We start from the raw sequence: 14,897 nt of genomic DNA on the forward strand, positions 1-14,897 counted from the left end.
TGAGAGATCAAGCAGGGACCCCCACTATACATAGGCAATTATATTATTAAACTGTGTTGCAGATTAAACTACTTGTTTGACAGCACTACGAGTGTGACCTGTCATTTTTGTTTTGTTTATTTGTTTATTTTCTATTTATATGTTGGTAACATTAATTGAGCTATTACATAGGATATTACATTTTAATCTCTTGAACCCTCTATACTCAAAACCTCAAATTGACCTTTGAGATATAATTATTATACTATAGCCTATGATTATTAGTAATCTAACAATTCCACAATAACCAGCAGAGAGCAGACCCTTTGTTTACTTACATAATTCTATAATTTGGGTTGTTTGAGATGCAGAGCTATAATACTAACCTACAGTAAAACAATAAATTGCTTTGAATTTAAATGTAATGCATTTTTACATGTTTTGGGAAATTAATAGAGCTTTAATATAAATCCTTTCTATTGTGATGAATCTCCATCAAATCGCATCGTATCGGTAGAGGGGTGAATCGCATCGTATCGCATTGATTTGAACTAAATGGTTATCGCATCGCATCGCATCGGGAAGAGGGAGAATCGTATCGCATCGTATCGCCAGGGGATTCCATGTATCTCTAATGTATCGTATCGCTGGCAGTGCATCGAGATGCGTATCGAATCGTGAGATGAGACGAGATTCACATGCCTAACGTACACACATAGAGACACACATTTATACGTGACCCAGCTTGACTGAGGGGTAGCCCTGGTCCAGTGCTTATAGCGAGTCTCTCTCTGACGCCCTGCCGGACTCCCATCCACTGCTCACTAGCAGCTTTTCCGACTGAGTGCGAGGGTTTACAAATGCCCCGAAAATAAAGAAAACGACGTAACTACTCACCGACACAAAGCCTGCTAGACCTTGGTAAAACTCTATGCTCGAAGCTGGGAAGCGTCTCGGCGTACTCGGCGTACTACGGCTTTTCCGGGTTTTCCGGGTTGGATTCATTTTATTTAATGACTAAAATAGTGCATTTTAGAGAGAAGCTGGGGACCTGAGACGCTTCCCAGATTCGAGAATAGAGTTTTACCAAGGTCTATAGCAGGCTTTGTGTCGGTGAGTAGTTACGTTGTTTTGTTTATTTTTGGGGAATAGTAAACCCTGGGAAAAGCTGCTAGTGAGCAGCGGATGGGACTCAGTGAGAGAGACTCGCTGTAAGCACTGGACCAGGGCTATAGACATTACTCTATAAGCCAATATCTCCAACTGGTGGGTCAAACTGAACAACCAATATATCAATTTGAAGAAAAACTTCGCCCTGGTCAGAAACGGTCACATATAGGATAATAGGAATTAATAGTAATAGAAAATACAGTATATTGTGGAACATACCTCTCCACTGAATTTCCATGGTCTGTTGTTCTGTTGCATGAGGGGACGACAAATGAATGAATGCATAATATATCAGTAATGCTTTCTTCCATATCAACTCCACTCCGTCCATGTCATTTTCCTTAATTGAACTAAATAAACACTACGATAAAAATAAAAATAAAACGATAATTAAGTGAAACTGAATTGTGTGTTTTACTAAACCCACGGTAACTAAAACAGACAAAATGCCCTTAGTTTTTCTTGTTACCAACACTAACTGAATGTATTATATATTCTTTGTTTCTTTTGTTGAGTTTTTAATAGGCCTATTTACTCTGACCTTTTTGAAACCTGTTGCAGGATTCCTGTATTCCTGTAACCCCCAAGTATGAACAAAACTAAAACTAAAAATAAGCTTTGCCAAAAAAAAAACTACAAAAAACTACAAAAAGAAAATAACTAGAAACTATAGTGAAACATCCAAAACTATTCTGACCCTGGAAGGTGGGGGAGGGTGTGGGCGAGCAGGCCTCCATGTCGAAGCTGTCCTGAGGAGGAGGAGGGCGACTCTTCAGAGACTTGGACCTCTTGCCCGAGTACATGTTCTCCAGCTCCGCGTACACGGCAGACAGCTGCACAACAACACAGAGTATACACAGCCATGGTCTCTCTTTATTATACTCAATTTAAGCATCCATACAACGACAGCATTTGTGTGTATTCCTCCTAGTAGGTTTGCTCTCTCAACCTAACTACCAACACAGCCCCTCACATGCCGTGTCACTCACTCCTCAGTCCCGGGAGTCCCACCCCCAAGACAGTCCCATTGGCTAACGCCATATAGCTGGCCGCTACACTACAGTGGTGAGGATGAGTAATGGCATCTTCTATGCCATTAGAAGGCGCGCTCATCTGCTAACTAATACAACAATCAGACTATAGTCATACAATCTCTAGTTCTGTCAAATCTGGACTAGTACTGTCCTGTTATCTGGTCTGGGGGGTCTCGGGCAGCGAGGTACATACATTGGCCAGGTTGTGGGGGGAGGGGTTACTCAGGTACATATGTAGCCTCGGCCGGGAGGCGAACCCGGGTTCCCCATTCCAATGGCACGTACGTTAACCAGTCGACTAAAGAGTCATGACACCATAGCCAAGTAGCAACGCAGCACCGTATAGCCTACAGTAGTCCCCCCCAACTGGAAGCGCGTCCACGCGCACCAGCCAGGAGCCAGGCTCGACTGACTGGGGGGACCTCCGCCCCAGGGAGTGAGACTGTTTTGGGCTGTCGACTACCCAGGTTAAGGTCTGTGCATGCCGCCTGGGAACATACTTGTAGAGGTTACCCAAACACACCGCTGCCACCAATGTAGCCTCGGCCGAGAGGCGAACCCGGGTTCCCCATTCCAATGGCACGTACGTTAACCAGTCGACTAAAGAGTCATGACACCATAGCCAAGTGGCAACGCAGCACCGTATAGCCTACACATACATTGGCCAGGTTGTTGGGGGGGTCTCGGGCAGCGAGGTATACATACATTGGCCAGGTTGTTGGGGGTCTCTGGGAGCGACGTTCCGTCTCCTGACTGCCTCTCTCCTGGAGCCAGCCTCATCATGGTGTCCGTCACCGCGTCCGAGCGGGAACCTGCCGGGACGTCAAGCATCACTGCCAGTAACACGTATACTATAGTGAAGTAAACGGATGCTATTGGCTGTAAGCACAGCGAGGGGGGCGGGTCTAATTCACTCGCTATCGAGCGTCGCGGTCCCGCCCCCCCCTCGAGAGACCCGGAAATGAATTTCCCCGTTAATTTTCCTCGTAGACTTTTCAGAAAGTATTTATTTAAAGACGTTTACGCCGCGGACAAAGCCAACTCTTGCCGTGACAAATCATGACAACAAACACAATTTTTCTGGCTGAACAAATAATTAGAAAGAAGAAGAAAATGGCAGGTTATAACACTTTTTTTGTTGTTTTTCTTCTTTGTAATTATTTGTTTGGTCCAAAATATTGTGTTTGTTGTCATGATTTGTCACGACAAGAGTTACGACGCTTATAAGGTCTTTAAATAAATACGTTTTGAAATGTCTATGGGAAAAAATGCATTGGGAACGATTTCGTGGGCCTGGCGACGTCATGAAAGGGGGCGGGACTGCGACGCCCTATAGAGCCAGTAGAAGTCCTAGAAGCATACCCTATACTTTATCATCAAATAAAACAATTAACATCAGATTGATGATAACGAGGTGCGTGCCCATGACCAGGTCGTTAGACCTGTGATAACGAGCGTACCCATGCCCAGGCGCACGCTTATGACCAGGTCGTCATGACCTGTGATAACGAGCGTACCCATGCCCAGGCACGTGGCCATGACCAGGTCGTTAGACCTGTGATAACGAGCGTACCCATGCCCAGACGAGCGCTTATGACCAGGTCGTCGTGACCTGTGATAACGAGCGTACCCATGCCCAGGCGTGCGCTTATGACCAGGTCGTCGTGACCTGTGATAACGAGCGTACCCATGCCCAGGTGCGTGCCTATGACCAGGTCGTCAGAGCTCTGGCCCCTCGTACTGCTGCGCTGGTAGGTGGTCCCGGTCACCCTCATGGAGCTGCTGCGGCGGTGGGGGGGCTCCGGGACCCCCCTGGGGCTGTCGGGCTCCTGGGGGGGAGGGGGCGGCGGGGGAGGGACTGACACGCGTGCACACACACACACACACACACACACACACACACAGACCACAGTCATGTTACGTGTTCAAACACAATCTGTGCCAGGAACGTTTGGTTACGTTTTAAGCCGTAAAACCCCCTGTGCCCCCCCCCCCCCCCAGAATAGGAATGCTGGGGTTTAGGTTGTCGTTATATTTCAGTCTGTCCTAACAGGAAACTGATTATTCTGATTATTCTCTCCAGTTAATATGACGTGACAAAAGGTGCGGTAAAGTAAAGTTGCATCGGTGCCATGGATATAAACACACACACACACACACACACACACACACACACACACACCTACCTGTGATGGACTTGAAGCCCATGAAGCGTACCATCTTGCTCTGGCAGTGCTCCTGCTCCTCGTAGGTCAACAGCTGGTAGATGAACTGCCAGATCACCTGCTTGGCCGGCGTGTCCAGCACCGGGAACACATCCACGATCAGGGTGTCCACGTTCCTGTTACCATGACAACATATATATACATAACATCATAGTGTCCTGTCCAGCACCGGGAACACATCCACGATCAGGGTGTCCACGTTCCGGTTACCATGACAACATATATATACATAACGTCATAGAGTGTCCTGTCCAGCACCGGGAACACGTCCACGATCAGGGTGTCCACGTTCCTGTTACCATGACAACATATATATACATAACGTCATAGAGTTTCCTGTCCAGCACCGGGAACACGTCCACGATCAGGGTGTCCGCGTTCCTGTTACCATGACAACATACGGTATACATAACGTCATAGACTATAGAGAGTGTCCTGTCCAGCACCGGGAATTTTGATTTTTATGAAACAAACACTTTGCGGATATGAAAGAGGATAATTCAAGCTTTTCGTACATGCTGCAATGTTGGTGAGTTTGACGTTGTTTTTAATACAATCAGATAGGACTTTTCTCTTTGGATGAATGGGCTGTCAATGGAAAATTGTAGTTGCCACCCTTGCCATTAACACTTTAAATTGTTTAATCCACGGATTTGTCTCGGACCTGGTGACGAGGCCGTCGCGTTATGATGACATAACCGGAAATCAAGTCATCCTCTGGGCTGCTATAGCTATGGCTTCTGGGAAATTGAGCCCAATGCAAGTGGACGAGGGGGTATAGGGACAATCTTGGCTCTCTTTGCTCTTTGTCTGTGACCTGGATTGAGGAGGTGGCTTTTTTTGTCGGCTCAATAACACATGCTGGGAGTGTTTACTATGGCGGTTTTTCACGGAGCAAAAGCGCAAATACTTTGGCGTTATGCTGCAAAGGTAATAAAACTATCTCGGCAGCGTAGAATATTTGATTAAATTAGCGGGTGAAGCGTGTTTCGCAGTAGAACTGTTAACCTATAATTGGCAAGATGGCTGCGGTCTGACATAAGGTCAATTGGCTTCATTTCCATGAGCGAATGTTCCTCACATGCAGTGTTAATTTCGTCGACTAGACAAAAAATGTTCGTTCAACTATACCTTTTTTCACTGTCGAAAACTAAACGGAAACTGAATAAAAACTAAGCTATGATGACTAAAATATATTCACAATTTCGTCGACAAATAAAAACTATAAAATGTTATAGGAAGGGACTAGTGGACAAGAGATCCAGTATAAGTAATTTTACACGTGGTTGCATGCTGAAAATAGCAGATCTACAAGCTCACAATGCTTCACAGTGCGACACGTTGTGAGCTTGTAGATCTTCAATTTTCAGCAAGTGTAAAATCAGTCATTACGACGGCATCAAGGCCAGCCAGAATACATATTAGTCGACTAAATCAGCCGTAGATTTAGTCGACTTGTGACATTTAATCGACTAAAACTAGACTAACACAAAAACATTCCTATAGGTAACTAAAATGTAGCTAAAAACTAAAATAAAAAATGTGCTGCCGCCAAGAACAACACTGCAGTGGCGTGCACAGACATTTGGGGCAGGTGCTCAAGTGAAAAAAGGGCACCCTGCGCAGCGCGTGGAACCGGCCGGTTGCCTTAATTGTGTGAGATTTATAGATTTTGGGGCATTAATAATATATTAGAAGCTTTTTTTTTAATCAAGAATTGATCAATGTCAACATGGTCCACATACTGTACACTGTATTTAAAAAATCACACCCGTGTGAACTGAGTGGTGCAACTCCCCCCCCCCCCCCTCCTCTCCTCTCTCTCTCTCACTCTCATTAGCAGGCAACAGTGCAGCACTAATACTATCTCTCTCTCTGTTTCTGGCACAACAGCGCCCCTACTGGTACTCATAGTCATATACTGGTGCTCATGGCCACATAGGTAGGTAGGTAGTAGGTAGGTGGGTGAACGAACGAACACATAGGTAGGTGAACACGGACATTGCTGTTCCTTGGAGTGGTTGCACCACTCAACAAAAAAAAAATATATATAGGTTTTTTCAAAAGGGCACATTGCTAATCCAGAGGGGCAGGCGGTGCTCTTATAGCACCCCCTAGTGTCTCATCTGTACCAACGAACGCCCAACATGCTCACACCTGTGCTGGAAGAAGTTCTCCAGGGCCTTGCAGATGGCGTAGCGCTCCTGCAGGGTGAGCAGGTGCTCCAGCTGCTGGCCGAAGGTGCGCCCCTGCACCCGGATGCTGGGCGGCAGGATCTCCGCCACCCACTGCAGGGAGCTGAGGGGCGCCGCCGCCCCCGGGGAGCGGGCGCGCTCGCCCCCAGACAGGCCCCCCACCCCCACCACCCCGCCCCCGCCGCCGCCGCCCTCGGAGGAGTCCGCCGCCAGGGAGAAGGCGGGCGGGCCGTTCTCCACCACCAGGGTGGGCATGGCGCCGCTGCCCTGCAGCATGGAGACCACCTTCTCATGGGAGCAGTTCCTGTGAACGCACACACACACGCACACGCGCGCACACACACACACACACACACACACACACACACACACGCACACGCACACACGAGATAAGCATATTTTTAAGTGGTGCAACCACTTCTACAACCAGCTCGCAATGTCCATGTACCTGTTTGTGTACGTGTGTACGTCAATGAGCACGAGTGGTGTGCGCATGCGTGCGCGTGCACCACTGGTGTGCGCACGCACCCGCACCCGTGTGTGTAGTGCCGTGCATGTGCGCGTGCACCACTGGTGTGCGCACGCACCCGCACCCGTGTGTGGATGTTGTTGCTACATAATTAGCGTCAATAGCCATCCTTGCTCTAGAAAGCGCCAATGTTTCCATGTAGACCACCGGATTATCAGTAAAAACCTCCAAAAATCGCGCTAATGGACCAAACCATGGAGAGCTCCGTAGATTATGAGTTATTCAGCTTTTAGAAAGGGGAGTTGCGCCACTTGGTTCACACAGGTGTCATTTTTTATAAAGCCATTGCTGGGATGCTCCCTGACTATATCTGTTCCATGATGGAACTGAACAATAGCACGTATAATCAGACCATAATGCGTTGCATTTAGAGCTATGTTACTCTCAACTTCCGCCGCTCGTAATGAATGCAGAACCAGCCTCTCGTCTTTAGCGTAAATAAAAAAGAACGTTTTTGCTACTCACCAAAACAAGGGCGGGTTGTGTTATTAGAAAGCCTATACTTTCCTTAGTGGAAGCACTCTGAGCCCCTCCACCACGGTATGTATAAACGGTACTTTTTGGCCAGAAAAGGGATTATTTTTCACCGGAGGAGAAATATTCTCTATGAGGCAATTCTCTGGGCAATATCGGTTAGATGGGGCAGTGGAGTAAGTATTTTTTTCCCCGGTGGAAACAAAATCCTCTTTTGGCCAAAAAGTACCGTTTCTACGTGTGGTGGGGGGCTCAGAGTGCTTCCACTAAGGAAAGTAGGCTTTCTAATGACAGAACCAGCCTTTGTTTTGGTGAGTAGCAAAAGCGTTCTTTTTATTTACGCTAAAGACAAGAGGCTGGTCTGCATTCATGCGAGCGGTGGAAGTTGAGAGTAACATTATCTAAATGAAACGCATTAGAGCTACTGTATGGACCAGAGCTAGCGTGTAATATACTATAGCGCGTACTATAGCGCTATGTCTACATGAAATGCTATCTAATTATTTTTTGTATAGTTCCCATTGTGTAATCTTTTCAAGAAAAAAGAAAAAAGGGAATAAGGGTGGGTTGGGGCAAGGAGACAAGTTTAATTTTAAAGCTTTCACCACAAACTGTACAAGTAAAGGATTTCCCTGTATGATATATTGACAAGCCTTTGCTACAAAACCTTTATTCATAGCTTCTACCACAATCTGTAGTAAGTAAAGGTTTCCCCATCCGTGTGGGTCGACACGAACCAGCTCTAACCCCAGCCTGAATCCATTTCTAATCATAGGCATTAAACATTACAAAAATAAAACCATTTATCTTGTGAGGATCAGGACAATTTATTGTTCTCACAATTACTGTACTTGGTGGTGACATTTCACTTTCACAAGTTTAGCACGCACACATGCACTCAATTGAAAACGTGTACGTATACGTTGCAAACATGGAAAAATAATGTGCAATATCTGGCCGCAGAGAGCGGGCATCCTGCACAAATTCAATGTCAGGAAAATATAGTATCGCTTCGCTTAACTAATTGTTTGCAAAATAAAAAATATGGAGGCAATGCAGAGAATAATGCTTTTTGTAGCGTGCTGCTGCATGCAGTAGAACCAATTACAGACAGTATCATTGCATGGTAGAACCAATTACAGACATGATTACTGCTGGTAGAACCAATTACAGACATGATTACTGCTGGTAGAACCAATTACAGACATTATTACTGCTGGTAGAACCAATTACAGACATTATTACTGCTGGTAGAACCAATTACAGACATGATTACTGCTGGTAGAACCAATTACAGACATTATTACTGCTGGTAGAACCAATTACAGACATTATTACTGCTGGTAGAACCAATTACAGACAGTATTACTGCTCGTAGGACCAATTACAGACATTATTCTGCTGGTAGAACCAATTATAGACATTATTATTACATAAAACCCTTTTCTCTTCCATTTCCTCTATGCAGGGCCTTGCTGTCTGTCATCTCCCATTCTTTCATTGGTCTATTTTCAGGGGAAGCTGTTCTGTTTCCACACAGCTGAAACGAGACGTCTGACTCTGCACGCGTATAACGAGGTCAGCCCAGAGTGAACGAGGACTAAATTGGTTTCGACTGTTTCCATTCGATAAAGAGTAGAAGCGAGCAGAAGCTCCCGGATCGTTTTAAACCACGTACGCTACATGTGTGCATGGTTGTGACAGTTAATAAAAGCAGACAGAAGAGATTACCAGCATCAGGAGGAAGATAAACGTATTGCCCTCAATGGAAATAACATTATTCTGTAATTACTGTATGTCAGCATGCTGGTTTTCTTCTCCTATTAAACCTATTCAAATAACACACGGTACTGTTTCAGTGCTCCAACGCACTAATTATTATTATTATTATTGTGGCACCCAAACACCCTCAATGTTTGTTTTTTATGCATTAAAAAGGAGTGAGAACTGCGTAAACTCAACCTCATGTCCAGTCCATTGAGGAACAGGATGCGATCGCCCGGTTTGAGACTGGCCTTGTCTGCTGGACTGCCTGCAGGGCGAGAGAGAGAGAGAGAGAGAGAGAGAGAGAGAGAGAGAGAGAGTTATAAACATTTATAACTAGTGTTATGAAGCCTTATAATGCATTATAAATGTTCTAATAATGCATTATTCACCCAACCTTTAAGTAAGGTGTTACCGATAAAAAGTATCTGGTGCTAGGCCTGAAGTCGAAAAAAAAAAAGTTTTCTGAAATACCTATGTTTCTATATCAGTGGTGCACAATATTTCATGTCACAGACCCCACAAATTATATGTAATTGGCCACCGACCCTCATCTGAAAATATGTTGTTCCAGTGAGTGACCCCCCCGGAAGCAAAGATTTGAGTTAAAAACGTGGAAGAATATAATTCAAAGATTTGCGCCACATTTTCACAATTCTTTCAAAAATAGCAGACCTACAAGCTTGTATAGATCTGCTATTTTTCAATAGCTAAATTATAACACAATGCTTAACCCATTCTGAACGGGAACCCATTTTGGTGTTAGCATCATGTTATGCTTTAGCTATTGAAAAATAGCAGATCTACAAGCTCATAGCGCGCCACCGAGTGGCGCGCTACGAGCTTGTAGGTCTGCTATTTTTGAAGAATCGAAGAACGACTGACCTTTTTAGAATCTGATCTCAGGTCAGAATGGGTTAATCAGACCATGTGTGTCCAGTGGAAACCTCGTATGAATCTCGGGTCAGAATGTGTTAAAGAAACTAGGACACACACACACACACACACTTATAATAACTTACCGGGAATGACCGAGTCGATCCAGACTGGCGCGTGGCCCCTGAGGGTGAAGCCAAAGCTCATGTTTCCCTTGCACACTCTCACCGTCCTGAAGACAAAGAGAGACAGACCTGAGGACAGCGGGCGGAGTGGACAGACGGAGGACTTATATTTATGGAAGTAGGCCTGCACGGTCTCACTAGTGTAGCCTATACCCAATGTCTGTATGTTCCCAAACCTTTTCATGCCAAGGACCCCTCAAATTGACACTAATTAGCCCGCAGACCCCCATTCGAAAAGGTATGGACCACGATAAGAGAAGATTTTTACATCTCTTTTTTCAAGTTGCTCCTTTACACCTACGTCCAACCAGGGAGTTTCCCTGGTCGGACCTAGCGCGTGGAAGGAACACGTTATTCCAACGAGTTCCTTTCCCCTCCATCAGGCGCCCCGGCAGGCCAGGGGGAGGAAGTTTAGAGACCAGGAGTACTGCATGTTTTATCCTAGGGGACACGGGGAGAACATGCAAACTCCACACAGAAAGTGTCACACCCCATGCCTCTCTCTCTCTCTCACTTTTGCCCCTACTGGTACTCTAATCATAGTCACATAGGTTAGGACGGACATTGCTGTTCCTTGGAGTGGTTGCACCAAAAAAAAAAAAAGATAAGTCTTATCACTCTCTGACCTGTAGCTTCACTGTGTGCTTTTCTCAGCTTCTCATCTGCATTTCTTTTTACAGGGATCAATAAAGGGTTAATCTTATCTTACATCGTATAGTCATCACGGGGTGGGGTCTGCATACTTTGGACCCCGACTGGCGACGCCAGTCTGGCGTCCTTCACATGTAGCCTTGAGTTGCCCCTCCTCACAATGTGTCGCAACCATAGACTGTAAAAAATATGGACAAAGCGTTCCGCGGGTCTAACATGAACATAAAATGAAGCCTGTCAGTCCTTGAATTGTACATCGCCATCTTTCTAGATCCGTTTGGGCCCAGCTGGCCATTGGCTGGCCCAGACAACGAGGCGGGACTTCCCCCTTCTTCTCCGTTGGTTTTTATTTTGACTCGAGTGGGTGGGGGATCCCGATCATAGACTGTAACGGTAGCCACGCCCCTCAGAACATACGCGACGTTATGGTCATTTTCTTTATAAATGGGACCATAATTTTCCAAAAAGAATATTATGACATAAGAAATGAGACTTTAAACTAGTGACTGGAAGCAGAAAGTATTCATGACCATGTTTATTAAGGTAATACAGTCTAGGTGAAGTTGGGCCCAAATACATGGACTTCTATGGGGCTATATGTTTTTTTGGGCCCAATGACAGCGCCACAACAGGCCATTATATGAAATTTCAGGAAATCCCGATTTCCTCAGTGGCTTCACAAAATATCTGTCTGACTGCCCCCCTGGTCGCAACGCGACGCATTGTGAGGAGGGACTGCAGCCCCGTCAGGGAAACTGTCAGCTGCATGTTGTTCATCACGTTCTCATCCACGTGAGCCGCTCATCCATCCAATCACATGCACAGCATGTTGTTTTGGATCTGATGTTTATATAATGTACGGAGGATTCGGAGTCTCTATGGTTGGGAGATGCGCTTTATCAGAGTATAGGCTATACCTAAAAGCCGATCAAATTCGTCGCCAAACCACAATAAATATAAATATATATATTTAATATTCAATACATATACAGTATATCCATTCCGTATATAGGTGTCCTGACTGAACTCACTTGATAAGAAGGAGATCCCATTTGGATGGACTTGGACCACCTTTAAATACACATTTAGTCCTATTCAACTAGACTACTTTAGATTCACAGCCTCGCAATGAATTAATCTACTTTAATGTGGACAGTGTGTCTCTAGAGGGCCCTCATGCCCGCCTCATTGTTTACCCAACAGAGTCACCGAGAAGATGGCAGCTAGTCACAACAACTGACACTTAATTCACCGCAGTATACTTCCCTGGAGGTTTTAGTCCCCGTGAATGTAAATTGAGATTTTTTTTTTATAGCCGCGAGCAGAAAGCAAACACTGAGATTAAAGGCCAAACAACAGCTACAGTACAATCACATAGAAGAACACATCGTGGCTGGGTTGAATTACAGTATTGTCTCCATACAAACTAACACCATGCTTTTATCGTAAGGACAGTCACAGTCCTTATGTGTTTCTTTGCTGTGGTGGTGGTGGTGGTGGTGATGGTTCGTATAGACGAATTTACAGAGGGGTGCCTTGGGCGCGGCCATTACTGAGGTGTAATCCATGGAGCAGGACGCAGGTGCTCCGTACAGGCCAGGTGTAGCTAATCAGTGCTGCTGCGCTTAATGGTACACTTCAGTAATGGCCGCACCCAGCTGCACCCCTCTGTGAATTTGTCTATAATGAACTAGAGCTGAGAGGAGAATTCTTTTGAAGACTATAGTGTTAGGTCCCAAACGGGTGGATTTCAGAATAAATAAAAATTGCAGATTAATGCCTCCTGCTGGTGGAAGACCATTATGCATGCAAGGAAGAAAAAAACAGTAAGCAAAATTAAAAACAACAAACCTATCCTATATATAAACAGGGATGCACCAAGAGGGGAATTCTGGGCCGCCCGATACCAATGATTAAAAAAAGAATCACACCCACGTTACGTGAGGGGCGCTCTTATCATCGTACATCATGCATTCATTGTCAAAGGGCTTTGTGTATAGGACAAAAATAGCCGGTTTGCTCGTCCACATTATGACGAAAATTCTCCATTCATTGTCAATGGGAATTTAATGTTTGCGTAAGACGAAAATCTACACTATAGCTGAATATACAGGAGGGCGCTAGCGCCCCTCAAAAATAACTATTTCATTGTTCTTCTTGTTATTCCATTCCACACTCACAAATACCAACCGTAGGGCCCACATTACCCCTGTTTTAGCCTCGTTGCATTGGCTTCCAATTAAGGCCAGAATCGATTTTAAAATTATTTTAACTACCTACAAAGCTTTAAACGGGCTGGCCCCGTCATATATCTGTGACCTATTGCCCCCAAAGTCAAATGTACGACCCATTAGGTCCTCAGATAAACAGCTACTGAAGATACCGGGGACTAACCTAAGAACAAAGGGCGACCGGGCTTTCGCAGTGGTTGCCCCCACTCTTTGGAACGCCCTGCCCCGCTGAGACAGTAGACTCTTTTAACAGACAATTAAAGACACATTTATTCCGTATTTATTTTCCCATGTAGCTCTTACCCGATTTATTTTACATACCTATGTTTTTGTGATTCTGCCTCTATAGTTTACCATTTCACATGCCTACATTTTCAGTTTTGCCTTGTTTTTCTTCGTTACATTTTTTATTGTCTTTTTACTTTTTTGTGCTATGTTTTTCCTGTTTGTTTTTTAACTTGTTGATTGCTTTCCGTGTTCTGTTCAGCACCTTGTGACTTTGTCTTGAAAGGTGCTTTTACAAATAAAATTTACTTACTTACTTACTTACTTACTTACTTTTGTGGCAGGGAAACATACAGAGTAACGAAGTCACTCTCGCTACCCCGGGGGTCACAGAACCATAGGGAAATCTGAGATCGTGTCATATAAGATCTCAGACACACTGACGTCTGTGTTGGGAGAAAGTACATTTATTGTCTTACTCTTTAAATTTGTACTTTGTACTAGTTTTTAGTAGATTTGAGTTAAAAAGATTTGTGCCACATTTTCACGATAAAAAAAAAAAAAGCAGATCTACAAGCTCGTAGTGCGGCACTCGGTCCCGCGCTATGATCTTGTAGATCTGCTATTTGTCAATAGCTAAAGTAGTAACATAATGCTTAAAACACCAAGAGAGGTTACCGTCCAGAATGAGTTCATTAAATGAAGCAATCTAAGATGACTCTATGCTATTTTCAACATGAAAAATCACACCCGTGTGAAGTGAGGGGCGCTCTTATCAGCGTACATCATCATGGCGTAAAATAGACTGTATATTTTCTCAGACACCTATGACGTAATTGTCCATCCATTGTCAATGGGAATTTGATGTTTGTGTAGGACAAAGTTTGTGCACACACACACACACACACACACACACACACACACACACACAGGGAGGTAAGACTAAATCTATCGCAACTAGCGACTGGACAGCGGAGGGCCGTCTAACACAGGATTTTTTTTTTTTAATAATTAGACGGGATGATTTATATTGCAAGTTATTAACGTTTTAAGATTAAGAATGTTTTTCGACGACGTCTCACTGTTGCGCAACATCGAGGATTGCGCAACAGGCGCTGCCGCAGGCTGTGGAGCGATGTGGTCCGTTTTCATATGAATAAACTTCGTCTTTTGGATAAAAACTTCGTCTTGGGCGTCGGGCGTTACTAACAGAAAGGACAAAGAACTTCGTCCCGGGCGATGGGGGTGTTCAATTTAACTATACCTTTTTCTTGGTTTGTTTTGGAAATAAATATTTGTACACTTGTGTACATTGGTGACTATAACTATCATCTACCTGATCTTGAGGCCTACAATTAT

General features: G+C 44.7%; 1 protein-coding gene across 1 annotated transcript in view; it reads right to left on the minus strand.

Annotated features, from left to right (window-relative positions):
* Nucleotides 1-14,897, minus strand: part of grid2ipa (glutamate receptor, ionotropic, delta 2 (Grid2) interacting protein, a) — a gene marked incomplete at both ends in the record, with an annotated part of 140,979 nt that overhangs the window by 29,931 nt on the left and 96,151 nt on the right. The window contains 7 exons of the mRNA XM_080775228.1: nucleotides 1,838-1,982; nucleotides 2,889-2,995; nucleotides 3,871-4,041; nucleotides 4,370-4,524; nucleotides 6,566-6,907; nucleotides 9,569-9,638; nucleotides 10,393-10,478. Coding sequence (XP_080631354.1) covers nucleotides 1,838-1,982; nucleotides 2,889-2,995; nucleotides 3,871-4,041; nucleotides 4,370-4,524; nucleotides 6,566-6,907; nucleotides 9,569-9,638; nucleotides 10,393-10,478 — 1,076 coding nt within the window. The remainder of the gene's footprint in view (nucleotides 1-1,837; nucleotides 1,983-2,888; nucleotides 2,996-3,870; nucleotides 4,042-4,369; nucleotides 4,525-6,565; nucleotides 6,908-9,568; nucleotides 9,639-10,392; nucleotides 10,479-14,897) is intronic.

This window comes from Protomyctophum bolini, assembly GCF_963924005.1.
Source record: "Protomyctophum bolini genome assembly, chromosome: 11".
Lineage (NCBI taxonomy): Eukaryota > Metazoa > Chordata > Actinopteri > Myctophiformes > Myctophidae > Protomyctophum > Protomyctophum bolini.